The sequence below is a fragment of the Carcharhinus amblyrhynchos genome, chromosome 10 (genome assembly GCF_965287045.1).
Source record: "Carcharhinus amblyrhynchos chromosome 10, sCarAmb.v2.hapA, whole genome shotgun sequence".
NCBI lineage: Eukaryota > Metazoa > Chordata > Chondrichthyes > Carcharhiniformes > Carcharhinidae > Carcharhinus > Carcharhinus amblyrhynchos.
This window is the reverse complement of record NC_137333.1, coordinates 85229198-85255525: the sequence shown is the minus strand read 5'-3', so window position 1 is coordinate 85255525 and position 26328 is coordinate 85229198. Positions and strand designations below refer to the sequence as shown.

The following is a 26328-nucleotide window of genomic DNA, read 5'->3' as shown; positions in this document are numbered from 1 at the left end:
TAGCTTCTTTCTCCCAAGTACAGCTTCAGGAGCCCTGTCGGTTATGACAACAAGCTAGCAGCTGCAGATTGTAGTCAGATATTTGTTTTTTCTTTTGCACACAAGTTTCTATCTACGGTCCAACCAGCCAGAACAATTTTATTAGATATACTACACTGGCATAAGCGGCAAACAGGCAACAATGAATGGGGCAGGAACGAGGAGCAGTGCTGCAGGGAAAGAAAGATGAGAGGCAAAGATGTGCTGACATTAACTAAGACGAGGGAGATGGAGTTACTGTTAGCATGAGTCACAGTGGATCGAGGCAAGGGAGGAAAGAGTGAGAATAGCATCAGATGGAGCAGGGTGAAGGAGTGGGTGGGAAGTGCAAGAATACCAGGTTAATTTGAGGAGCAAGAGGACTCTCAATCAGTATAAACAAATGTGGTGGAAGAGAATCTCTGACAAAGTAAAGAAAGCTAGGTGAGCTGCTTTTTTCTCTTTAGTTCAGAAGGTGTGCTGGGAGAGAGAGTCTTAGAATCCTACAGTGCAGAAGGAGGCCATTTAGCCTATCGAGTCTGCACCAACGACAATTTTACCCTATCCCCATACATTTACCCTAGTTGGTCCCTCAACACTAAGAGGTATTTTAACATGGCCAATCCACCTAATCTGCACATCTTTGGACTGTGGGAGGAAACTGGAGCACCTGCAGGAAACCCATGCAGACGTAGGGAGAATAGCGACCCAAGCTGGGAATCGAATCTGGGTCCCTGACGCTGTGAGGGAGCAATGCTAACCACTGTGCCACCCTATCGACCAGAGTATTTATAGCTATCATTAGGATTTTTCCAAATGTTAATTTAATTACCATAAGTACATTATTTCTCATGGAAAAGGCAGTATAAAATTGGTGCACCCTAAAAATTGTAAAACAAGAATTCAATTCCCTCTCCAAACTACTTTCAATACAGGTAAAGAATGGGTACGTCTTGAGATTCAAAGCAGCTTTGGAACTTGTCTTTACATGTTGTAGGCTTATTAGGATTAGCTTTAAATTCAGATTTTTTAGGAGCTAGAATCAACTCTCGCTAATTTGCGGCTAGCCTCTGCATACAAGGTGACGAGTAGTGGGTGGGCCAGATCTCACAATTTCATAATATCCAACAGCTTGGTTTACTAGACTCTTAAGTCTGTTTGAACATTTGAGATTTATCTGCCTATACTTTCCGCAGGATTCTGGAAAGGAGTGGAAATGGAGGGAATGCATGCAGGAACTGGTAATTCTATGAGACGAAGCACTTGCCAAGGACACTGGGCTGCACAGTCCTGGAACATAAACATGGGAGTCTCCTGTTGGAATAATTCCACCAACAGGTCTAACTTTGGAACACTCCTCATCTGAAAAAGGAAATCTTTGTACTGTGAGGATGCATCAGGGAGGTGGCTGTGTGTGTGTGTGTGTGTGTGTGTGTGTGTGTGTGTGTGTACGCTCTCACTAAATGTTCAGGCAATATCCTCCGTGTGTTTATTGAGGACACAAGAAAGTGTTTTTCCCAAATTCATGATGAACTAAAATGGTCCCACAAAAATAAAATCCCTAGTTTTTAAAAAATTGGTAAAGCAACCTTAAGAACCTTTTAGGCCAGTGAGACGCCATGTGACACAAACTATTAAATCCAATGATCTTTTAAATGGACTTTCCAACTAGTCACAACTGCGACATCATCAAGACACATCAGACTGGTAAAGGCAAAAATGCCCCTTGACATTTTCATTAAGTTGCACTTATTCACAATTAATACAAATGAAGAATGTTGCTCTTCCTTCCAACTTTATGAACCATCAAACGGGATGTGCGTTATTTTGATTTCAGCTTTATACTACAAATTGTGTGAATTGGTCACTTTGAAATTCCTGTTGCAACAAACACATTCAAGAACCGCAGCTATTTGGTTTCAAGCGATATCTAGCTTGCAATTTGTTTTTTCACTTTTTTGGTAATAAATACTGCCACTGTTCTCCAATCCCGGCTTATTCCAGGTACTTACCTAGCTCATCTTTGGACCGGCCTCCTCTAGTGAAAAGGGTGCGACTGAATTCATAGCCACCAAAGAAGAAAAAATAGCCAGGCATTTCCCTCATCAAAGTGCTTGACAGACCTTGGTACATACCCAGGGGACCATCTGTTTTCAAAACATTTTTGATCACTGCCCAAACTGTGCTAAAAGGAAGAAAGAAAATGTGTAAGTTATCATAGAATCCCTATAGTGCAGAAGGCGGCTATTCAGCCCATCGAGTCTGCACAATCCCACCCCAGCCCTATTCCCGTAACCCCGTGCACTTACTCTTAGGTAGTCCTCCTGACACTAAGGGGTCATTCAGCATGGCCAATCCACCTAACCCGCACATTTTTGGAATGTGGGAGGAAACTGGAGCACCCGGAAGAAACCCACACAGATACGGTGAGAATACACAAACTCCACACAGCGAATTAGTTAATATCCAGAAAGCAGTTGCACTGTCACAAACATCTACAACAAGATTCACATGCACTTTTATTGAAGAGTGTCTCACTGCATAACATATATAACAGAAGAGGTTTGCCTCTCCTGCTGCAACACTACCTGCTCCCAAGCCCTCTTACAACCTACCTCAGGAAGATTTATTGGTAAGAGACATCACCCCCCCTACTCCGACCCCCAGTCAAATACCCTTTCCTCTTTCAGCACTTCAGTCACTACCTTTCTTAAATGACCCAGCATCAGAACTCAAATCCTCTTCAGTCTGTGGTAAAGTATGATGGAAAACAATAGCACTGAAAAACGCGTATGCTTTTTCACTGCATCATATAATGCTAACTTTTTTTAAATTAAATAATTAGTGTTTGATCATAGCAACCTTATGAATACATCACAGCTTTGATGCACGTTTGAAAAGGCAGCAGCTTTCGAGATCGCTTTCACCTTAACAGCTTTGTAAGCATTAACAAGCATTCTTAATAGTTTGGCTTAGAGCCCCAGTCAGTATTTTGAGGTTTGACATCAATATCTGCAATGACTAAAAACAAAACCATGTTGAATAGATTTTATTCAGGATCTAGTGGTGAGAATTGAGTGATTGCAGTGAGATCACCACTTCTTCAACTTGCAGTGTCTAATGAAACCTTAAAATGTGTCTCCAAGCATAATAAGCACAAAAACTCTTCTTCACTGTCTAATTAAACATAATTCATATGTCATGCATTATTTTTGGGTATTTCACATAAAAACATATCTTTAAACTGGAAGTAACCCTTGTGCAGAAAAAGCAGGAATATACACAAATAGTCACAATCTGAAAAAAAATGTACGATCCTGACCTAATTAGCTAATCTCTTAAAGGAAACTATCTTCCCAATTTACGATCTGGAGTCATTAATTCCAGTGTGAGCAGGCAGCAAAGCAAGATGTTAGCATTTTAACACAATACAAGCGTGCTACAGGGATACAGATAATTATACATACAGATTTCTCATTGTTTAAGATGTGCAGGTTAGGTGGATTGGCTATGCTAATTTGCCTCGTGTCCCAAGATGTGTAGGTTAGAGGGATTAATGGGGTAAATACTTGGACTTATGGGGAACAGGTCAGGGTGGAATTTCCCCTTAGTGTTAGGGGGATTACGTGGGGTAACAAGGATAGGGCTTGGGTGGGACTGTTGTTGATGCAGACTTGATGGGCCAAATGGCCTCCTTCTGCACTGTAAGGATTCTAAGAAGCTGGGGGCGGAATGAATACCTACAATCAAGTTGTGGATATAAATTACCCACTGGTATTGTTTTATTAACGGCAATATTTAGGACAGTTTATTCTAAACATTTTCATTTTGCCTTACAACCAGCTTGCAGCAGTGTGTGTTGTCAGCATGCCAGGGCCAATTTTATTCCATTTAAGTAATGGATGGAAATCTGCGAGCAAGCATTGCACAATTATCTGATACAGTCCTTCAACGAGTACACCAGCCTGCCAGCCAGAATTCTTAAACCTTCCCTTTACAATTTGCACTCAATTCTAGGGTTCATGTTACTGAATAAAAGAAAAATACTTTGCAGAAAGGAGAACTCCTTCTGAACGTGACCAGAACAGGAAACGGCACGAAGAAAAACATTTTTCTCTCCCTCTCTCCCTATCCACCCCCCTCCTCTTTAGGTTCCCTTGCATTAAAAACCACTCCACAGCGAAGACATTATGCAAGTTATTGTCTGCAAACATCGTCTTTGTTAATTAAACAGGACAAGACGACTCAATAAAACAGAAAATGCCGGAAAGACTCAGCAGGAAGCCTTGAAGGGGCTTCACACTGTGGGGAAGGAGTCAGCTTTCCATCTGGGTGTCCTTCACCTGCCTGCAAGCAAAAATAGTCCACTCAGCTGCTCCATGGAGAAAATGCTGGAAAGGAGATTATGCTTTCTTATTTATGATTTCTGTTAAATTTTGCTTTTGCGTTCTCTCCATGTTTTTCAACTTGTTACATATCACACAGACACACACCAACTGCAAACCTCCTCTTAGCTTTTTGCCAGTGTTAATCTTCAGTTGAAATAGAGGAGAGATCAAAGCTGCAGGAACTCACTAATATTCCCAGTCTTTCTGGTGCTCTTAAGAAGTGTCACCTACACACCACAGCTCGTGACAGGCGACTGATATCATCGGCTTACTACTGGGTGAATAATAGACACAATCCCCTTAGCTCTCATTCCAAAAATCGTCATATTGCAGCCAGGTACACCATATACCCAATCCAAAATGTGGATACGATTAGTGATAGGAAGTTCCTCAGTAGGAACGACATTTAGGCATACGTTCAAATCTATGTTGTGTTTTATTTGTATATTATGGACTGCAAAGTTATAAGTCTGACAACACCAGGTTTTAGTCCAACCTATTTATTTGATAATATACTCACAAGCTTTCGGGGTTAGTCCCTTCGTCCCTTCACCTGACGAAGGGACTAACCCCAAAAGCTTGCGAGTATATTATCAAATAAATAGGTTGGACTAAAACCTGGTGTTGTCAGACTTTTTAAACTGTGTTTACGCCGGTCCAACGCCGGCATACCCACATCATGACTGCAAAGTTATGCCAGCCACCAAACAGTGGTACAAACTGAGATACATTGGGCAGCACAGTGGCACAATGGTTAGCACTGCTGCCTCACAGTACCAGGACCCAGGTTCGATTCCTGGCTTGGGTCACCATCTGTGTGGAGTGTGCATGTTCTCCCTGTGTCTGCGTGGGTTTCCTCTGGGTGCTCCGGTTTCCTCCCACACTGCAAAGATGTGCGGGTTAGGTGAATTGGCCATGCTAAATTTCTCCTTAGTGTCAGGGGACTAGTTGGGGTAAATGGGGTTGTAGGGAGAAGGCCTGGGTGGGATTGTGTTCGGTGCCAACTCGATGGGCCGAACAGCCTCCTTCTGCACTGTAGGATTTACCTACTCCTCACTTTGAGGTGGCAGGACACGGGAACACATGCTCCGATAACGGATTTTTGAAACGTGCAGCATACCCAGTCCAACTTTAACCTAGATTAAAAGAAAGGACTTCCCACACGTGACAGTGAATTAAGCTTTTTGAAAACAAGACAATCAAAAACAAAGCTAGACGTACCTGGGGTGTCCTTTCTCAAGCTTTCCCGAGGATTTCATTTCATGCATTGCTTGAAGACGACATTTGACCAGCTCTGTCGGGCAAATGGCCAATGAGGCAAATACTGATGCAAATGAGCCAGATGCTGCTTTCTGTATGTCACTGAAATGGCAGATGTACAGATAGGGAAAGGATGATCAATGATTGGACAACTTCATGTCTGGAATGTTTTCCCCACAACACCCTGCCTTTGAATACCAAAGAGCTACCCTTGCCCAACCCTATTGGAATGCAAACTTTGCCAATCATATGTCGGGTGTACCTATTTGCTCCCTTCACCTGTAACTGAAATTTCACTGATGGTCAATATTCTGATTTTCTCCATTTAAGTCTCTGAGCGAAATAATGACGATTTATCATCAGCATTAAAGACAATCACTCAATTTCAACAAACTAATGAATAAACTTATCAGGGTGCTGCACAATAGTGCATTTCGCACACCGTCCCTTATACTTCTCAGAGTTTGCAAAGATATCCATCGTCAAGATAATATCTAGCATGTCAAAATACTCACGGACTTCAATATCAATAGCAAGGATGTCTCTCGACACAATGTTATTTCATTAAATTAAAATCTAGAATAACGGATGCCTGGGAGTACGAGACATAGAACACTACGGCACAAACAGGCCCTTCAGCCCACGAGTTGTGCCGATCATATCCATACCTACCAGGCTTATCTATAGCTCTCAATCCCATTAAATCCTATGTACTCATCCAGAACTCTCTTAAAAGACCCCAACGAGTTCGCCTCTACCACTACCGATGGCAGCCGATTCCACTCACTCACCACCCTCTGACTGACATCCCCTCCGTACTTGCTCCCCAGCACCTTAAACCTGTGTCCTCTTGTAGCGACCATTTCAGCCCTGGAAAATAGCCTCCGAGAATCCACCCTATCTATACCTCTCAACATCTTATAAACCTCTATCAGGTCGCCTCTCAACCTTCGTCTCTCCAGGGAGAAAAGACCTAGCTCCCTCAACCTATCCTCATAAGGCATGCCACCCAATCCAGGCAATATCCTTGTAAATCTCCTCTGCACCCTCTCAATAACTTCCACATCCTTCCTGTAGTGAGGCGACCAGAGCTGCACACAATACATTTATCATAGAAATTTAGTGCTAGTTGGCCTATCTGTGATGCTTGAAAAGATTAGTAAGTTTCTGATTCTCATGATCCTCTTGGCTGAGACAACCAACTCTCCTCGAATTCTTCCACTAATTACGGTAAACCTATGCTTTCCGTTTGCAGACCTCTCAATTTTATCCACCTCAGTTAAATTGCCCCTCTGTCTCCCCTATTTGAAAGGAAACAACCCCAACCTCTCCAAGTTTCCTCCTCCGGTCCTAACAACACCATCCTCTCTGAGCCGTCTCCAAGGCGACCACCCTCGATTTGACGCAGAGGTTGCATTTAATTAGAATTTTGGTGCTGGCAGAGCTCAGAGACAGGACTTCACGGTGAATGGATCAAAATAAAGAAAACATCACAACTGCAAAGCTCATCAACAAATAAATGGCAGTTCATTCACAAGTTCTGAAGCTAGTATCTACTAAATTGTCAAGTAGCATTTTTTAATTCATGTGATTTTGATGTGCTGGAGTTTGAAGTGATCAGGCCACAAGAATTGTCAACCTTTTAGTGTTAATATGTCCTTGCACCAACAAGGGCCACTTGAACCGTTGGCATTTGCTAATTGATGTTACGGGCAGTAGAAAAGCCACACCTAAAGTTCTGAGGGTATAGATGACCCCAGTTTTGTTACATTAATGTTTGAAGCCTTCAACGGGACCAATACTTGGTTTCCTTCAATTTTATTTGCGGGTACGTGACCCTTTCACATAGCTCGCTAAACCATTATGCAGAGTGGTCGACCATGTCACCTATTCTTATCACTCCCCTTTCTTCACTTATTTGATCACTCTCAGGCATCAATTTTGGCTCCCAATTGACTAGAGTCTGGTTTGGATTTTAAGTGAATCCAAGCATAACGTTATTGAGAGCTACTCTTCAAGCAACTGGATTCAAATATCTATTCCGCGACTTGTACCTGAGCTCAGTTTTGCTGTCCAATCCAAACAAGCTTCTCACCACTCTTTGGCAAAAGCCATACGACAGGAAGAGCACAGCATTCTCTGATATATGAGCCATTAGGGCAGGAGTAGTGCCTTGGTAGAATCCGCGAATGCCACGTTCCTTATATGTCTTTACAGCACAGTCCAGCACATTTTTGTACATGTAAGAAAAGGTCTGCATCTTCACTTTTACAGTGTCAAAGGGTTGACCCGTATACACACAAGCAATTCCACCTGCAAACCACAATGTGTGTAAATTTTATAAACAACCTCAATATTTTGAGATGCAAAGTTATTGATCTGAAACATTAATTGCTTCTCTCTCCACTGCCTGACCTGCTGGGTATTACCAGCATTTCCTACTTTTATTTCAGATTTCTGGCAACTGCCGTATTAAGCTTTAGCCTCACTATTTTTGAATCTTTGCAGACAATCCACGGGTGGCACAGTGGTTAGCACTGCTGCCTCACAGCGCCAGGGACCCAGGTTCAATTCCAGCCTTGGGTGACTGCGTGGAGTTTGCACATTCTCCCCATGTCATAGTGGGTTTCCTCCAGGTGTTCTGGTTTCTCCCAACAATCCAAAGATGTGCAGGTTAGGTGGATCTTCCATGCTAAATTGCTCCTTAGTGTCCCTGGATGTATAAGTTAGGGGGATTAGCAAGATGAACACGTGGGGTACGGGGATAGGGCAGGGGTAAGATGCTCTATTGGAGAGTCAGTGCAGATTCAATGGGCCGAATGGTCCCCTTGTGCATAGCAGAGATTCTATATAAAAAGAAAAGAACATGTGCACACATTGCACCTGATTCAGCTAAATAAGTGATAGTCATTCACTAGTTCATTCTTCATTGCTTTGACCAGAGTTACACTGCCTGGTTTAAATTTCAAACAATGCTTGGCAGTGAACTGTCAATCACCATTCCCCATGGCAATGACTCGACCAATCAACATTCTCTTATAAATTCACAAGATCATTTGGTGATCTTGTGAATTGTCCTGATGAGTGCAAGGCAAAAAACTTCAACAAAAGACATCTTTTTCAGCAATAGTCAGATTCTGTACTATCAAATGACCATTTTGGAATCTGTTGTTCCATTCACAATGTCTGTATGGGTTTCCTCTGGGTGCTCCCCCACACTCCAAGGGTGTGCACATTCCGTGGATTGGCCATGCTAAACTGCCCCTTAGCATCAGGGGGACTAGCTAGGGTAAATATGTGGGATTACGGAGATAGGGCCTGGGTGGGATTGCTGTCAGTGCAGGTTCAATGGGCCCAATGGTCTCCTTCTGCACTATATGATTCCACAAATGATCGGTAAATGGAACTGAAGTGATTAGACATGATCTAACTGAGTGGCAGAATAGGCCCGAGGGGCTAATAAAAATGATGTAAACCAAGAATAATGGTTTTGTGATCCCTGCTTTGGGTTTTAAAAAACCAGAGGAAGTCAAGAGTTAGGAAGCTGTAGAAGGAAATAAATACAAAAGCACACTTTGTAGCTTCAATCAACAATAACATCTGCTGGTTTATCGAGATATTTCAATTGTTAACCTTAGAATAGAATCAGAATTCTTACAGTGCAGAAGGAGCCATTCGTCCCATCAAATCTACACCGACTCTCCGACAAAGCATCTTACCCAGGCCCACATCCCGCTCTATCCCCATAACACCAAGTATTTACCCCATTATTCCCCCTAACCAACAGATTGTTGGACATTAAGGGGCAATTTATCATGGCCAATCCACCTAACCTGCACATCTTTGGACTGTGGGAGGAAACTGGGGCACCTGAAGGAAACCCACACTGACACTTGGAGAACGTCTGAGAGCGCCTGCATAGTCACCCAAGGCTGGAATGGAACATGGATCCCTGGCACTGTGAGGCAGCAGTGCTAACCACCGTGCCGTACCCTTTCCACAATTCACCAGTTGTGTTTGGGTGGATTTTGTTGCAGACGATCCGCAACTGGTTTGATTCCCCTCCCAACATCACTGAGTTGTTGTTTGAACCATGTTGGTTGTCAAAAACAGAAGGGAATACATTTTAGATGCAAAGTAACTACACGTACAGCTCTCAATCCTCATCCACCCTCTGATGTTTCACACCAGCAGCCCAACAAAAGAGAGAAAAAGTAAACATTTAAAAAAGGTTGTATGATTATTGTGCACATTGCAGAATTACACACAGCACAAAGTGCAGGTGCAAAGGTGTTGGTGGACATGTGTTTGTCACCATGCTGGTCCACATGCTTTTGTCCTGTGGATACTTGTTATGCAGAAGCCAGGCACAATCTCCCATTCTAAGGTGGGACTAAAAGCAGAAGACAGGCTCCATTAAGGCTGCCCCTTAGTGTCCAAAGACATGTAGGTTAGGGGGATTAGCAGTGGTAAGCAAGTTATGGGGATAGGGCAAGGGTGATCCCTGTTGGAGAGTCATTGTAGATTCGATAGGCCAAATGGCCTCCTTCTGCACTGTATAGATCCTACGAATGTATCGACGTTGCAAACCAGAGACAAGAATCCAGCAGAAGATTGAATGGGCAATTTCCCAATTAGGAGAAATAAATTATTTTTCAACAGCAGAGATGTCCCAGACAGTAAAGTACTTCTGAAGTGTTGTTACTGTTGTGACAAAGTATAAATGCACATGTTTGCTTTCTCATTAAAAAAAGTGACAAAATACTGTTACCTGTAGCTCCCGCAGTGAGATCGATAGCACCTTGCACATGAGGCTTCAGTCCTTTTCTTTCCTGTGGCATGGTGGTCTTTTATCCAGTAAATGGCTCACTTAATAAATCTGAAAGGTTATATTCTAGGGAAAAAGAAGATAAAAGGTAAAATAATAAAGTGGAAATATTCATTCAATCCGTCATGGACTTTAAGCAAAAGTACCATAAACTAATAGCCTGCAGGTCTGGCAGCATTATTCACCTGACGAAGAGGGAAACCTCGAAAGCTTGTGAGTCTATTATCAAATAAATCGTTCGGACTAAAACCTGGTGTTATCAGACTTTTTACTGTGTTTACGCCAGTCCAACGCCGGCATACCCACATCATGAGCATTTACGGAGACAGAAAAAGTTAACATTGAGTCTGTACGGAGACAGGGTTCTTTAAATGCTCACGGACTCAAACGAGAAAGGCCAGATTTGGTAATGTTAGCTAGATAACATTAAGTTTGCGGATGATACTAAGATTGCTGGAGTTGCAAATAGTGATGAAGATTGTCAGAGAATACAGCAAGATATAGACAGACTGGAAAATTGAGTGAAGAAATGGCAGAGTGAATTTAATCTGGACAAATGTGAAGTGATGCACTTTGGTAGATCCAATTCAGGTGAGAGCTATAAAATAAATGACAGAACCGTCAGGAGCATAGACACAGATCTGGGAGTACAGGTCCACAGGTCCTTGAAAATGGCAGCACAGGTGGAAAAGGTGGTGAAGAAAGCATGCTAGCCTTCATCGGACAGGGCATTGAGTATAAAATTGGCAAATTATGTTACAGTTATATAAAATGTTGGTTAGGCCACATTTGGAATACTATGTCCAATTTTGGTCACCACACTACCAAAAGGACTTGGGGGCTTTGGAGTTCAGAAAAGGTTTACCAGGATGTTGCCCGGTATGGAGGATATTAGCCATGAGGAATGATTGAATAAATTGGGATTGTTTTTCCTGAAAAAAATGAAGGTTGAAGGACGACCTAATAGAAGTTGGTATAATTATGGAGGGGTGTAGATACAGTGAACAGTTGGAAACTTTTTCCCAGGGCAGAAATGACAATTACAAGGGGGCACAAATTCAAGGCAAGGGGAAAAAGGTTCAGTAGAGATGTACAAGTGAAGTTTATTTTCCACACAGAGGGTGGTGTGGGGTCTGGAATGCACTGCCAAGTGAGGTGGTTGAGGCAGATATGTTAGCGATATTTAAGAATTATCTGGATAAACACATGAACAGACAGGGAATAGAGGGATACAGGCGGTTAGTCTAGATAGGACAATGTGTTCAGCACATGCTTGGAGGGTTGAAGGGCCTGTTCCTGTGGTGTACTGTCCTTTGTTTTATCACAATAAGAGAGAGGAAATGCAACATGAAGACAATATTCATCGATTTAGGAAAAACAGAAGCCAGGAGTAGGCCATTCGGACCTTAGAGAAGGCTTATAATAGGGTGCTTAGAAGCCTGCAGATCTGCTAGAATTCAGAGAACTTTGTGCAACTTTTACACAATGTGTACAGGGAGTGCCAGACAACACTGAAGCAGTTGTGGGGGATTGGGGATTAGTAAGAGTTTTAAAGTCAATACTGGATCGAATCAAGGATCAGCACTGAACTCCTTTCTCCGACTGGAATGGATGTTCTAACTGAGAAAGTGAGACACGGAGTGCCATGGTCAATGATGTTTGCAGATAACATTAAAGGGCATGATTAGAACAGGACTGAGTATCTGGAGAAAAGTAGGAAGATCAGCAGATCAAGGACTCAACTTGTGGCCAGTTAGTTTTTTAGATTAATTTGTGGGACATGGGCGTCGCTGGCTGGCCAGCCAGCAATTATTGCCCATCCCTAGTTGCCTAAGGGCAGTTGAGAATCAACCACATTGCTGTGGGTTTGGAGACCATGTGGACCAGACTGGGTAAGGATGACAGATTTCCTTTCCAAAAGGACATTAGTGAATCAAGTGGGTTTTTCCGACAATGGTTTCATGCTCATTGAATTCAACAAAAATATCTGGATTTAAGTATCAACCAAATTCCACCATCCGCCTTGGCAGATTCAAATGCGGGTCAGCAGAACATTAGCCAAATTTCTGGATTATTACTCTAATGATAGTCTGGCCCTTATTTGAACTTAGAGAAGAGGATGAGAGTGAAACTGGGAAGATTATGGGTGAAGACCAGGATAAAATGAGTACGTGGGGTCAGCAGTGGCAGAGGATGAAAGCTGGGAATGGAACTTATGCAACAGACTAGCTCTGGTTGAAGTAATTAGAAGTACATTGGCATGTCGTGTGATTGAAAAATGCTGTGTGAAAAGAACCATAGAAACTAGAAGCAGGAGTAGGCCATTCGGCCCTTTGAGACAGCTCCACCATTCATTACGATCATGGCTGATCATCAAATTCAATATCCTGATCCCCCCCCGCCCTTCCCCCATATCTTTTGAACCCTTTAGCCCCAAGAACTATATCTAATTTCTTCTTGAAATCACACAATGTTTTGGCCTCAACTACTTTCTGTGGTAGTGAATTCCACACATTCACCATCCTGTGGGTAAAGAAATTTCTCCTCACCTCAGTCCCTTATCCTCAAACTATGACCCCTAGTTCTGGACTCCCCCACTATTGGGAACATTCTTTCTGAATCTACCCTGTCTAATCATGTTATAACTTTGTAAGTTTCTATGAGATCCCCTCTTACTCTTCTAAACTCCAGTGAATATAATCTTAATCAACTCAGTCTTTCCTCATATGACAGACCTGCCATCCCAGGAATCAACCTGTTAAATCTTTGCAGCACTCCCTCTATAGCAAGGGCATCCTTCCTCAGATAAGGACACCAAAACTGCACACAGTGAAGGATCTATAAGACCATTGTGAGACTGGACTTGTAATGCAGAAATACGGGCAACATCAAGAGGAGAAGGACAACATACTAATCTTATGTGGACAATGAGATGGATGTGTGGAATGAGAAAATTACAAAATCAGTAACCAATACTTCAGTGAAGATCATGGAAGCATCAAAGAATGTGGAGGCTTTGGAGAGGGTACAAAATTTACCAGGATGTTGCCTGGTATGGAGAGATTTAGCTATGAGGAGAGGTTGCAGAAACTTGATTTATTCTCACTGGAACAGCAGGGGTTGAGGGGCAACCTGATAGAAGTCTATAAGATTGTGAGGGGCATGGACAGGCTGGATCGTCAGAAGGTTTTTCCCAGGGTGGAAGAGTGAATTACTAGAGGGCACAGGTTTAAGATGCGAGGGGCGAGGTTTAAAGGCGATGTGCAATGCAGGCTTTTTAAACAGAGAGTGGTCAGTGCCTGGAACTCGCTGCCGGGGCGGTAGTGGAAGCAGATATGATAGTGACTTCTAAGGGACATCTTGACAAATACATGAATAATATGGGAATAGAGGGATATAGTCCCTGGAAGAGTAGGAGCTTTTATTTCAGACGGGCAGCATGGTCGATGCAGGCTTGGAGAGTCAAAAGGACCTGAGCTATGCTGTAATTTTCTTTGATCTTTGACCAACTATTGCAGAGAAAGGGACTATGGTGAGGCATGGGATAGAAATGGCCTGCAGGAAATACAGGGGGAAAGCCTTGAACCAGATGAAAGGGGTGATGAGAGATTTAAACACAGCAGGATTGGAAGAAGAACAAGTGATTCAAAACAAGAGATGGTGGAGGATCATCAAAAACCTGAAGTTGGTGTTTCGTTACTGTAAATGAGTCCGAATGTTAAAATTTTCATTAACTGGTTTCGTTGGCAGAATAATTTAAAACCAGTTTGCAGCAACAATTCAGGTCTTATTGCAAGTACATTATTACATGCTGCTTTCTCAATTCCTTTCATGTATTTGCTACAACAAATACACAGTGGCAACCTACGTCTGATGTTTAATCAGATCAATTCTGTTGACGACAAATGTTAAGAAATAGATGCAATGCCCTTGGCCTAAATCACCTTGCGTCATTGTACTGAACATATGAATGAGGGCACCATAACAGAGTGTGGAAAAGGTAATATTTAAACAATTTATCCAAGACTTATCTTGGGATGTAGTCTCATTCTTCAGACCTGTTGACTTGCATTATGTTTTCCTTTACATTAATCGGCTTTTCGAAACATTTGACTTTTCAATATTTGGCTACTGCTAGTAATGTGTATTCTTTAAAAAGATGGACTTTTATGATTGAACAAAGGGACTTTGATCTGTTTTTCCTGTGGAACTACGCTCAGGGATATTTACAAAAACAGATAAAGGCACTGGGAGCAAATGTTACATTAGCAGTCAGATGTATGGGTGGACGTTAGCATTTACTACTCCAGAAAGGAGATGGAGGGGAGTTTACTCTCATTAAAGAGACAGTGCAAACTTTTATCACTTTTAATATACTCTCACCAAACAGCTAAGTAACATTTCAACAAGGTTGTGAATATATACGAGATGCGCTTGGAATAATTCAGATCAGTACTAGCAAATAGCATGCCAGATTTCACTGCTAGAAAAGCTAGCCACAGTCCTGCTAAGTCAAAGCATCATGGAATGCCTAAAGTGCCATTCAGCCCATCAAGCCTGCATGGACAACAACCCCACCCAGTTCCTATCTGTGTAATCCCCCTGGCATTAAGGCAATTTAGCATGGCCAGTCAACCTAACCCGCACATCTTTGGACTGAGAGAGAAAACTGGAACACCTGGAAAAAACCCCATGCAGACATGGGGCGGCATGTGCAGACTCTACGCAGACAATCACCCGAGGCCGGAATTGAACCTGGGTCCCTGGCGCTGTGAAGCAGCAGTGCTAACCACTGTGCCACTATATACCCTTTTATTTGCTGCAAAACCTGAAAGACCAGGATAAGTAGACTAGAACCAAAAATCTCAATATAGAGAGAGTCGTTGTGGAACTCTTCGTAGCTGATGAGTAATAGAAAGAGGGAAGTGCGAGTTCATGAATCATATGCATTTCTAACACCACTAGAGCCAGAAATCTGAAAAGTAGAAAACGAGGACAGCATATGCACAACTGGCAAAATAGAAATTGTAACGCAGTGGGGGACTATGTTTGTAGCCCTATTCCATGTATTGGATTCACTGATTCTTCTTCACTGTTTGGTGAGAGTATATTAAAATCAAACCAAACAGTAAACTTTAATTTTCTGCAATGGATTCAGAACGGTGCAAACTTTGTACAGTACAAGATCAAGAATGGACTTTTACTGTCCCACCCGTTATGGGAATTGTAGCGGGTGCTGGGGGACAGACCATGCAAAGGTCCGTCGACCTCATTCGAGATTTTCCAGTCGTGAAAATCCCACCCCAAGAGTTTACTACAGACACACATGAAGGTCAGTGTGCTCACACTTTTCAAAAAAAAAAACAAAGCCCCATAATTTCCCCTTTGAATACTCTCAGACTTACATTTGAAAAGCAAAGTTACTTGTTTGCACATTGTCGAGCAGTAACTATGAATACAGACCAAATTTCAATGGTTCTACACAGCAAGTTAAGCTGCGAGTAGCTCTATAGCAATATAAAAGCAAAATACTGCAGATGCTGGAATCTGAGACAAAAACAAAAAATGCTGGAAAATCTCAGGTATGACAGTATCTGTGGGGAGAGAGCAGAGCCAACATTTCAAGTCAGGATGACCCTTGTCAGAGCTGGTTTGATAGTTGTAGTTCTACAGCCTCTGATTCAGAGCATTATTAAGAGTTAGTCTGTGTCCTAGCTAAAGGACAGGACAAAATAATATATATTGTATACATCAGCCTGGCTACTTTATGGAATTTTTTTTTCTATTTTTCAAAATAGACAATTGCTGGGCTGAGAAAATGGCTCCAGCTGATCACATGCTGGCATCTGGAGGCTTCTGAACAGTTTGAAAGCAAACAAAAGCTTTGGAACGTTTGTACACACCTGGAATGTAACACTCCATGCATTGTACAAACATTCCAAAGTGGTTTGAGTCCATGCAACAATACTTAGCTGTGTCATGCTTAAGATGGATTCTTTGACTACAATCATCATTTTTTTTCCTCTTAAGAAATGAAATTATTTTAAACTGCAAGTTTTGTGTTCATTCTTGCACAATTTGGGTGTTGCTTTAAATCCATTAGTTCTATTTTTTTTACCCTTCCTGGACACTTCTCTCGTGTCATAATGCTTCCTTTCATTTCACCCTTCACATGTACTCTGCCCTCTGAAATCCTTAACTTATCCTTCAGCGCTATCCTGCACTTTCAGAACTTAAACTCTGGGGACTGCTTGTAGTCCCAGTCCTGTCCACCGTAGCTTCTGGCGCTGTGGGACAAAAGAGCTGTCAGCCAATCACAATGGCCAGTTGCTCCCTAAGGTTGGACTTCTTCCAGAATAAGGGTGAAAATCCCACCTCCAGCCACGTAACAGTCCTTAGAACCTTGGAGCAGCAGGTTTCAGTGATAATGTGTTTAGCTGATTCCTCTGATGGAAATCCCACTATCTGAAAAATCCTGGCCCTGACCTATTTCCCATACTCTTGCAAATCTCACCTTGTTCTACACACCCACTTCATTCAAAATTATTAGAATCACATAATCATACAGTACAGAAGAGGCCCTTCAGCCCATCGAGTCTGTGCCAACATGCAAGAAACACCTGAATTCCCACCTAATCCCATCTAATACATCAATTAAGCACCTGAGGATGTTTTACTATGATAAAGGTGCTATATAAGTGCAAGTCAGTGTTCTAATTTGAATTAAGAAACATAAATAACATAAGAATGTTGGAATTTTGAGCTATAACAATCAGATAATATGAGTTAAGAAGCTTTGAATTGACTAGATTGTGTCTGTCAATGTTAGAAAGTTTATGTTAATCTTAATATTTGGTTTTCCATTGGCCTTTCCTGCTTTGCTATAAGGAGATCCCATGCATAGCTTATTGAACAAAAAGTTAATGGAAATTTATCTAGCTGCTTTGTCCCCACTGCCTAAGTACCATGCCAAATTTCTTGTGGCGAGTCCTTGACTGATTTCCTCCCTCAGCCTCTACACTCAGCTACTTCACATCATGATCGCCTCTTGATTTGATCTCCTGGCTGACCTATTTTCCATTCTCTATATACTTCTGATGCCGGTTTCCTAACTCACACCAAGCACGTTAACTCATCATTGTTTTGTTCCCTGGCCTATGTAGATTCCTGGTCCAATTTTAAAATTCTCTTCCTTGTTTTCTAATCCCTGCTTGGCTTTGCCCTCATTTACCCCTAATCTTCTTTAATCTACAACCTTCACCAATCCTCTAATTCTTGCTTCTTGACCATCTCTGATGCCTCCTTGATCAAGCTTTTGGTCATCTGTTCTAATACTTCCCTCGTTGGCTTACTAGATAATTTTTTTTGATAATATGCCTGTGAATTTTTAATAATATTAAAGGAACTATATAAATGCAATTTGTCACTAAATGCATTATGGATTTTATTACTGACTATCTTACATTAATATGCTTAGTTTTAGACCCTCCAAAAAATGGAGGTACCTTCTCCACCTCTATCCTAACTGTTTCAGAATTTGAAGGCCTCGATTAGATTGCCCCTTGGCCTTCTTGTTTCTAGAAAAGAGTCCCAATTTGTGCAATCTTTCCTGAGAGCCTCAGTTTTGGTATCATTCCAGTAGTCTTTTTTTTCATCCTTCTCCAGTGCCTCTGTAATAATGTACATCAGAACTGTACTAAGTATTCCACGTGTAGTCCCCACCTCTCCTCTTTGCATATGTGGGCGGCACAGTAGCACAGTGGTTAGCAATATTGCTTCATGGCACCAGGGACCTGGGTTCGATTCCCGGTTTGGGTCACTTTCAATATGGAGTCCCCATGTCTCCGGGTATTCCATTTCCTCCCACATTCTGAAAGATGTGCTGGTTAGGTGCATTGACCTGTGGTGACTAGGGGAATTTCACAGTAACTTAGTCACAAATTTAATAATGAAATTTATTTATCAAATTTATTAATTTATTAGCCTTACTTGTGGCTAATAAATAAACTTAACTTTATCTAGTCCTCTTAAAAAAAAACAAACCAAGGTTTATTTGCAGTTTGGGACGTACTCATTCGAGTCCAGGTTGTGGTGGCAACATGCATGTCCTAGTCTGGAGCCATAGATAGTGATGCTAGGGGCTCCATTGTTCTTTCTGTTCCACATGACTGACTCCCACCCCTACTGCCTGTCACTGCTGTGTGTTGAAAAGATTTGAAGGCTGATGCTTTATCTGTTTGGACGAATTATGAACACACTTTTCTTTGCCATCAAGTTCCAGGGTGGGATTCAAATTTGGACCAGAAGAAAGGAGGGTATGTCCTGCACCATACACCACCTCATTTGCACTTTACAGTCTTGTCAACTTGTCAGAGAATCATAGCGTCCCTACAGCGCAGAAGGAAACCATTCAGCCCATCAAACCTGCACTGACAACAATCCCACCCAGGCCCTATCTCCTATAACTCATGTATTTACCCTGTTACTTCCCCTGACACTAAGGGGGAATTTATCATGGCCAATCAACCTAATCTGCACATCTTTGGACTGTGGTAGGAAACTGAAGCACCCAGAGGAAATCCATGCAGACACAGGGAGAACTTGTAAACACCACACAGTCACCCAAGGCTAGAATTGAACCTGGGCCCCTGCTGCTGGGCAGTAGTGCTAACTACTGTGCTGCCCTGTACCTGAAGTGATGAGTGTCTTTGTATCCCCATAGATTGCTTTGCTCTGCTAGCCCATCTATTTTTTTTTTCCAAGGAGTCTCTGGCATCTTTGTCCATCAGGCCAAATGAGCCATTAGGTGTTGGTGGTCCTGTTTACTACAACATCAATAGGAAAGATTGCTTTTGAGGAAAATGTTACTTGTCAACTATTCTTGATACAGATTATATGATGCAATTTGTAGCAATGAAATGTAGGATACAACACATCCTTTCAAAGTAGCAACAAAAAGGCCACATGGTTGCTATCTTGGCTTTGAACCCTGCAGCCACCCTAATTACTCTTTTGAAAGTCAGGAGGTTACATAAAAACAGAAGAACTAGGAGCAGGAGTAGGCCATCTGGCCCCTCTAGCCTGCTCCGCCATTCAATAAGCTAATGGCTGATCTTTTCATGGACTCAGCTCCACTGACCCACCCACTCAACATAACGTTTAATTCCTTTACTGTTCAAAAAATTTATCTATCCTTGCCTTAAAAACATTCAATGAGGTAGCCTCAACTGCTTTCACCGGGCAAGGAATTCCACAGATTCACATCCCTTTGTGTGAAGAAGTTCCTCCTCAACTCAGTCCTAAATCCGCTCCCCCTTATTTTGAGGCCATGCCCCCTTGTTCTGGTTTCACCTGCCAGTGGAAACAACTTCCCTGCTTCTATCTTCATAATCTTATAAGATTTTATTATAATCTAAGATTTTCCCTCATTCTTCTGAATTCCAATGAGTATAGCCCCAGTCTACTCAGTTTCTCCTCATAAGCCAATCCTCTCAACTCTGGAATCAACCTAGTGAATCTCCTCTGCAGTGCAGGTGGTTGCCAGGTAGCCTTTGCTCCTTAGCACAAGAATCCTTACTTTGTTTAAACTTTCAATGGTTAATCTGCAAGAATGCTCTGTTTACCCATTATCATGCCTTGTAAACACGGCCTACTTACAGTTGAAAAATTCAGTTATGATAAATAGATTGCAACAATATCTGCAAAATAAAAAAAAGGCCTGCAAACTACATTCTTAACATTCACTCCAACATCACAAATGAGTTAAAAAAACTGCAAGCTGCTTCACCACTTCATAGTGTTCAAACGCATCCCGATGTGCCAAAGTCAACAATGTAAATCTATAATGGCACTGAATTGGTGCAAGGAATTCCAAACAGACTGAAGCTTCTTTCTAGTCCTGAATATTAATTCAATGGAGAAAGACTGCAGAAAGCTGCAGCACAGAGGGATTTGGGAGCCCTTGTTCATAAATCACAAAGAGCTAGTACACAAGTTCAGCAGATAATAGGGAAGTCAAAAGGAACGTTGGCCTTTATTTCAAAGGGAATGGAGTATTAAAAAAAGGGGAGTTTTACTGAAACTAAGCAAGACACTAGACAGACAGCACCGGGAATACTGTAAACAGTTTTGGTCCCCTTATTTAAGGGAAGAATACTGGCATTGGAGGCAGTAAGAAGTCTCACAACACCATGTTAAAGTCCAACAGGTTTATTTAGTAGCAGGCAGTCCAGACAAGGTTCACCAGGTTGATCCGAGGTATGGAGGTACATTCTTACGAGGAGAGGTTGAGTAGATTGGGTCTGTACTCATTGGAGTTTAGAAGAATAAGAGGCAACCTTATTGAAACATATCAGATTCTCGGGGAGTTTGTCAGGGTAGATGCTGAGAGGTTGTTTCCCCTTGTGGGAGAGTCCAGGATCAGTGGCCATAGTCTCAGAGTAAGGGATCACCGGTTTAAAATAGAGATGGAGGAAGAATTTCTTCTCAGCGGGTAGTGAATCTGTGGAATTCTCTACCATGGGGGTCTGTAGTACGTTCAAGGTTGAGATAGTTTAAAGTTTATTTATTAATGTCACAAGTAGGCTTACATTAATATTGCGAAGTTACTGTGAAAATCCCCTAGTCGCCACACTCTGGCACTGTTTGGATACACTGAGGAAGAATTTAGCATGGCCAATGTACCTAACCAGCACATCTTTCAGACTGTGGGAGGAAACCAGAGCACTTGTGGAAGGAAACTCTCAGACCTGGGGAGAATGCATGGACTCCGCACAGACAGTGAGCCAAGCCAGGAATCAAACCAGGTCCCTGGTGCTGTGAGGCAGCTGTGCTAACTACTGTGCCACCGGGATGTATTTTTAATCAAGGATTCAGGGGGTAAGGCAGGAAGGTGGAGTTGAGGATCATATCAGATCCATCATGACCTTGTTTAATGGTGCAGCAGACTCAATGGGCTGAACGACCTACTTCTGCACCTGTGTCTTGTGATCTTATAGTGCACCTTAACACCTAAAATTAAAGACAGAGTGATTAAGGGTAATAAAGATTAAGAGTAATAAAGATATTAATGGCGTTGCTTGATTCCTTTCCCAGAGAAATCCAGGAAACTATTCCAAGTCCTTTAAAGTAAGGGGTCACAGTTAGTGAAGGTCAAAGTACATAAAAGAATAACAACACGTAGGTGGTGATTTGGGTAAGGTGTGTTCTCAGTTTCAGGTTAGGCAGATTTACATTTGAGTACTGTACAGTCAAATAATCATTTTGAAGATTAGTCACTCAGATTTGCATTTATGGACTGTCAGTATAAAGATACCCACGTCAGACTCCTGCTTATCAACTACAGCTCAGCCTCCAACACTATTATTCCTCCAAAACTCATCTCCAGATTCTATGGCCTAGGACTCAGCTCTCCCTCTGTGACTGGATCCTAGACTTCCTAACCCACAGACTGCAATCAGTAAGGATAGGCAACAACACCTCCTCCATGATCATCTGCAACACCGGTGCCCCACAAGGCCGTGTTCTCAGCCCCCTACTATACTCCTTATACACCTATGACTGTGTGGCCAAATTTCCAACTCGACTTTCAGGTTTGTTGATGACAGATCAGATGGATCAGATCTCAAATAATGACGAGGTGGAGTATAGGAAAGAGATAGAGAATCTGGTGAACTGGTGCAGCAACAATAATCTCGCCCTCAATGTCAACAAAATGAAGGAGATAATCATCAACTTCAGGAAGCACAGTGGAGGATATGCTCCTATCTACAACAATGGGGATGAAGTAGTAATAGTCGAGAGCTTCAAGTCCACATTACCAACAACCTGTCCTGATCCCTCCGTGCCGATGCTATCATTAAGAAATACCAACACCTCTACTTTCTCAGGAGGCTAAAGAAATTTAAATGTCCACTACGACTCCCACCAACTTTTACAGATGCACCATAGAAAGCATTCTTTCTGGTTGTATCCCACAGCTTGGTATGGCTCCTGCTCAGTCCAAAGACCACAAGAAACTACAAAAGGTTATGAACAAAGCCTAGTCCATCACTCAAACCAGCCTCCCCCCCACCTCCCACTTCCTTGGAAAAGCAGCCAGCATAATTAAGGACCCCACGCATCCCGGACATACACTCTTCCACCTCCTTCCATCAGGAAGGAGATACAGAAGTCTCAGGACACGTACCAATCAACTCAAGAACAGCTTCTTATCTGCTGCAATTAGACTTTTGAATGGACCTATCTCGCATTAATTTGATCTTTCTCTACACCCTAGCTATGACTGTAACAGTACACTCTGCACTGTTTCTCTATGTATGGTATGCTTTGTCTCTTCAGTGCACAAGAAAATACTTTTTGCTGTATACTAATATGTGACAGTAATAAATCAAATATATTGTCAAGATATCCTAGATCACTGTACAGTCAACTAATCAACTTTGAAGATTAGTGACTCTTTCACTGTCAGGAATACTGGTCCCAAAACATTAAACAAGAAAATTACCTGTGTATGAGCACTGGTTGACAAGGAGTGTGGAATCACTTACAATACAGCCTGCTCTGTTTTGTATTGAAGCGTGACGTGAGTTAAGACGTGAAGACCCTCACTAGAAAAAACAAAAGGAAACTCGTCTTAGTGCAGTCACCGCTTAAGTGCCATTCATGCACTCGACAATATTTGCTCCTTTAACTTTATGACCAGTCTTGGTTGAATGACAGTGCCAGTTGTACCTGGGAATGTCCCGCTTTTACACCACTGCTGCATTCTGAGCAAGTCGGGCCCATGTAAATCACTGGGTGCTCTCCCCCAGGCTACTGACTCGGGAGTTGGAGAGCTTGAAGAGTCCCCAAACTTTGTTGATTTCAGGGTTCACATATGATTTTTCATAACCCATTCCGCCCCCCCCCCCTCCAATTCACCACCTTCACAAGTTTAGACCATCCCATACTGAGAACGCAGAGTGGAGGAGTAACGAATGAGGCGGGGGGTGGGGGAGGAGGGAGCCAGGCAGCATGCAGAACACAAAGAGTACCAGGACAAATTTTCTCCCGAATTCAAATTAAAAGTCACGCTCTGCATCTTCTACCGGGTATTTCAAGTAACCAGGCTAACTGTGCTGCAACAGTGTGGGAGAAAAAACCTCAAATACCTCGGATAGGTTCTAAATTCAGCAGAATAACACCCCCTCCCCTTCCACACACGCACAACAAAAATACATCGAAGTTTGTTCTGCAACACACACTGGCCTCGTGATCAGTTTAACAGAAGAAAGCAGATCTTAGAAAACTAAGATTAAACTTCAGAAACAACTCGGCCCTTACTCCATCCAAGAAGTGACATAATCACCCGTTTAATTTTATGCATATTGAATGTACCGTCTACGGTTTGGCAACAAATCAAACCGTTCACAATGCTAATAACTCTCAATTTTCACAAGTATGAAAGTCACATTCAAAAAATTATAATGGATAGCAATCTTAATTATTTTTTAAAAAAAACAACAGACTCAAATGGGCAATGCAAACCCTTTACTCACCACTTCCTCGGGGGAACTCGGATACAGCAGTTAGCACATAGTTAGTGCAGCGGGGCAGTAATGATGATTAAGGCACTGATCCACGTGTACCCACCATTCACGTACAGAATAGCTCTCGGCTCCAGAGGAGTTCCAGCTGGGAGCTGTCAGCAAACTCCGCTCCACCCCACTCCCCTCCTTTCTCAGCTGGTCCGGGACCTTCACCTTACTCTGCAGGAGGAGATCCCCAAAGACAGCACCTGGGTAATGCTCTGTCACTATGTAAACTTCCGCTTCCTCTTCCACGCTTGCATCATGCGCTGTCACATACACCAAAAAAAAGGTGCCAACTCTCTCTGTACCACCAAGAGGCTGATTCCTCCTCTCCCCGCCCCCTAATCCTGCCCCCACCCCCCACTCCCACCGTCTAGGCCTGTCCCCACCCTCCCACTCCCACCCGCTAGTCCTGCCCCCACCCCCCCCCACTAGTCCTGCCCCCACCCCCCCCACTCCCACCCGCTAGTCCTGCCCCCACCCCCCCCCACTCCCACCCGCTAGTCCTGCCCCCACCCCCTACTCCCACCCGCAAGTCCTGCCCCTCCCCCCCGCCACAATCCTCTGATCCTGCTTCCCCCCACCCTGTGATCCCCCCCTCCTCCGGCCCTCCCTCCCCCCACCCCAATTGCACAAGACTTTCCAACTCTGTGGTTGAAACGGAAGTAAGTTGTCCTTTTTAAAAATATATAAAACAGTAAAAGGACACAAAAGCAGAAACTGCTGGAAAATCTCAGCAAGTCTGACAGCTTCTGTGGGGAAAGAATAGAGCCAACGTTTCGAGTCTGGGTGACCCTTCTACAGATTCCAGCATCCAGAATATTTTGCTTTTATAACAGTAAAACGAAGTTGCCCTTCTGTGTAAAAATGCACTGGGGGAAGGGGACAGGTTGGATAAATTGTCTTGTATTAATCGCAATTTCGGCAGGAGCGGAGTGTAACATCGAAAAGCCTTTTGGTACTCTGGAAAATAGAAGTGTATTGTTCCGGCTTGCAGGAGTTGAGAAACGGTGTGTGTGGCGGGGAGGGGTTTCAATGGGAAATGAACCGGGCGGAGCTTCCACGCAACTTCCCAGGAGCAGCGGGCCGTACGTAAATCTCATGGAAAAAGCGAGTTATTTATAGACCATCAGCGTCAACCTCTGGCTTTATTGCCTTTATGCAAACATTTTGTCAGCCCGCTATGTTAATGTCAGTATTAATACATTCAAAAAAGAATCACAATCTCCCCCGTCTCCACCCCCTCAATATCTCTGATCTCCACGGTGTGTTTTCACTGTGTTAGTAAATGATGAAAGATGCCGGGACTCCACTTACAGTAGTGTATCCTCGGAGCTGTTGCAAAGGTCTTTGCTTCCGTTTACCTATTTATTTTTTGCCTGGATTTAATTTATGAATTGAAATGAAACGAATATGCTCCCAGAACAGGCTGTTCTGCTACTCACTGCCACCTCGCTGATAGGAGGAGTTGCTTCCTCGGTTACCTCTTTGCCTTCAATTTGCAAAGGATTGCGAAATTCCTATCCATGTGTCGGTTAACGTTAATATGGAATCTTTATCGCAAGGAGTTAGAGAGACCTTTCTGCAAGACTTGATGATTGGACATGACAAGAAAAGTCTGTTCCAGGTGGCACAGTGGTTAGCACTGCTGCCTCACAGTGCCAGGGACCTGGGTTTGATTCCCAGTTTGGATAACTGTCTTTGTGAAGTTTACACATTCTTCCCGTGTTTTTGGGGGTTTCTCCTGGGTATTTCGGTTTCTTCCCACAGTCCAAAGATGTGTGGGTTAGGTGGATTGGCCATGCTAAATTGCCCCTTAATCTCAGGGGGACTAGCTAGGGTAAATGGAGTTATGGGGATAGGGCCTAGATGGGATTGTGGTTGTTGCAGCCCAATGGGCTGAATGGCCTCCTTCTGCACTGAATGGTTCTATGAATTTCCTGCCTACCATAAATTAAGCTGTTCTTTTAGTCTATGTATTTATTAGTCACAAGTAAGGCTTACATTAACATTGCAATGAAGTTATTGTGAAATTCCCCTAGTCGCCACATTCCGGCACCTATTTGGGTCAATGCACCTAATCAGCACATCTATCAGACTGTGGGAGCAAACCGGAGCACCCAGAGGAAACCCACACAGACATGGGGAGAACGTGCAAACTCCACATGGACAATGAGCCAAGACCGGGAACTGAACTCAGGTCCCTGGCACTGTGAGGGAGCAATGTTAACCACTGTACCACCATGCCACCCTAGATCTTTTG

At 42.9% G+C, this 26328-nt stretch overlaps 1 protein-coding gene across 3 annotated transcripts in view; it reads right to left on the bottom strand.

The window, feature by feature from the left end:
- Positions 1 to 25483, bottom strand: part of LOC145349132 (mitochondrial ornithine transporter 1-like) — a 33790-nt gene extending 8307 nt beyond the window's left edge. The window contains exons 1-6 of one of the 3 annotated variants that reach the window (XM_080197510.1): positions 25383 to 25483; positions 23000 to 23102; positions 10438 to 10560; positions 7721 to 7979; positions 5628 to 5768; positions 2031 to 2203 (exon numbers count right to left, since the gene is read on the bottom strand). In XM_080197510.1, the coding sequence (XP_080053636.1) occupies positions 2031 to 2203; positions 5628 to 5768; positions 7721 to 7979; positions 10438 to 10507 (643 nt within the window). In that variant the 5' untranslated portion in view covers positions 10508 to 10560; positions 23000 to 23102; positions 25383 to 25483. Of the gene's footprint in view, positions 1 to 2030; positions 2204 to 5627; positions 5769 to 7720; positions 7980 to 10437; positions 10561 to 22999; positions 23103 to 24032; positions 24371 to 25382 lie in introns of those variants that run through there. The other 2 variants (XM_080197509.1, XM_080197511.1) reach the window with 2 other exon arrangements.
- Between the last annotated feature and the right edge of the window lie 845 nt (positions 25484 to 26328).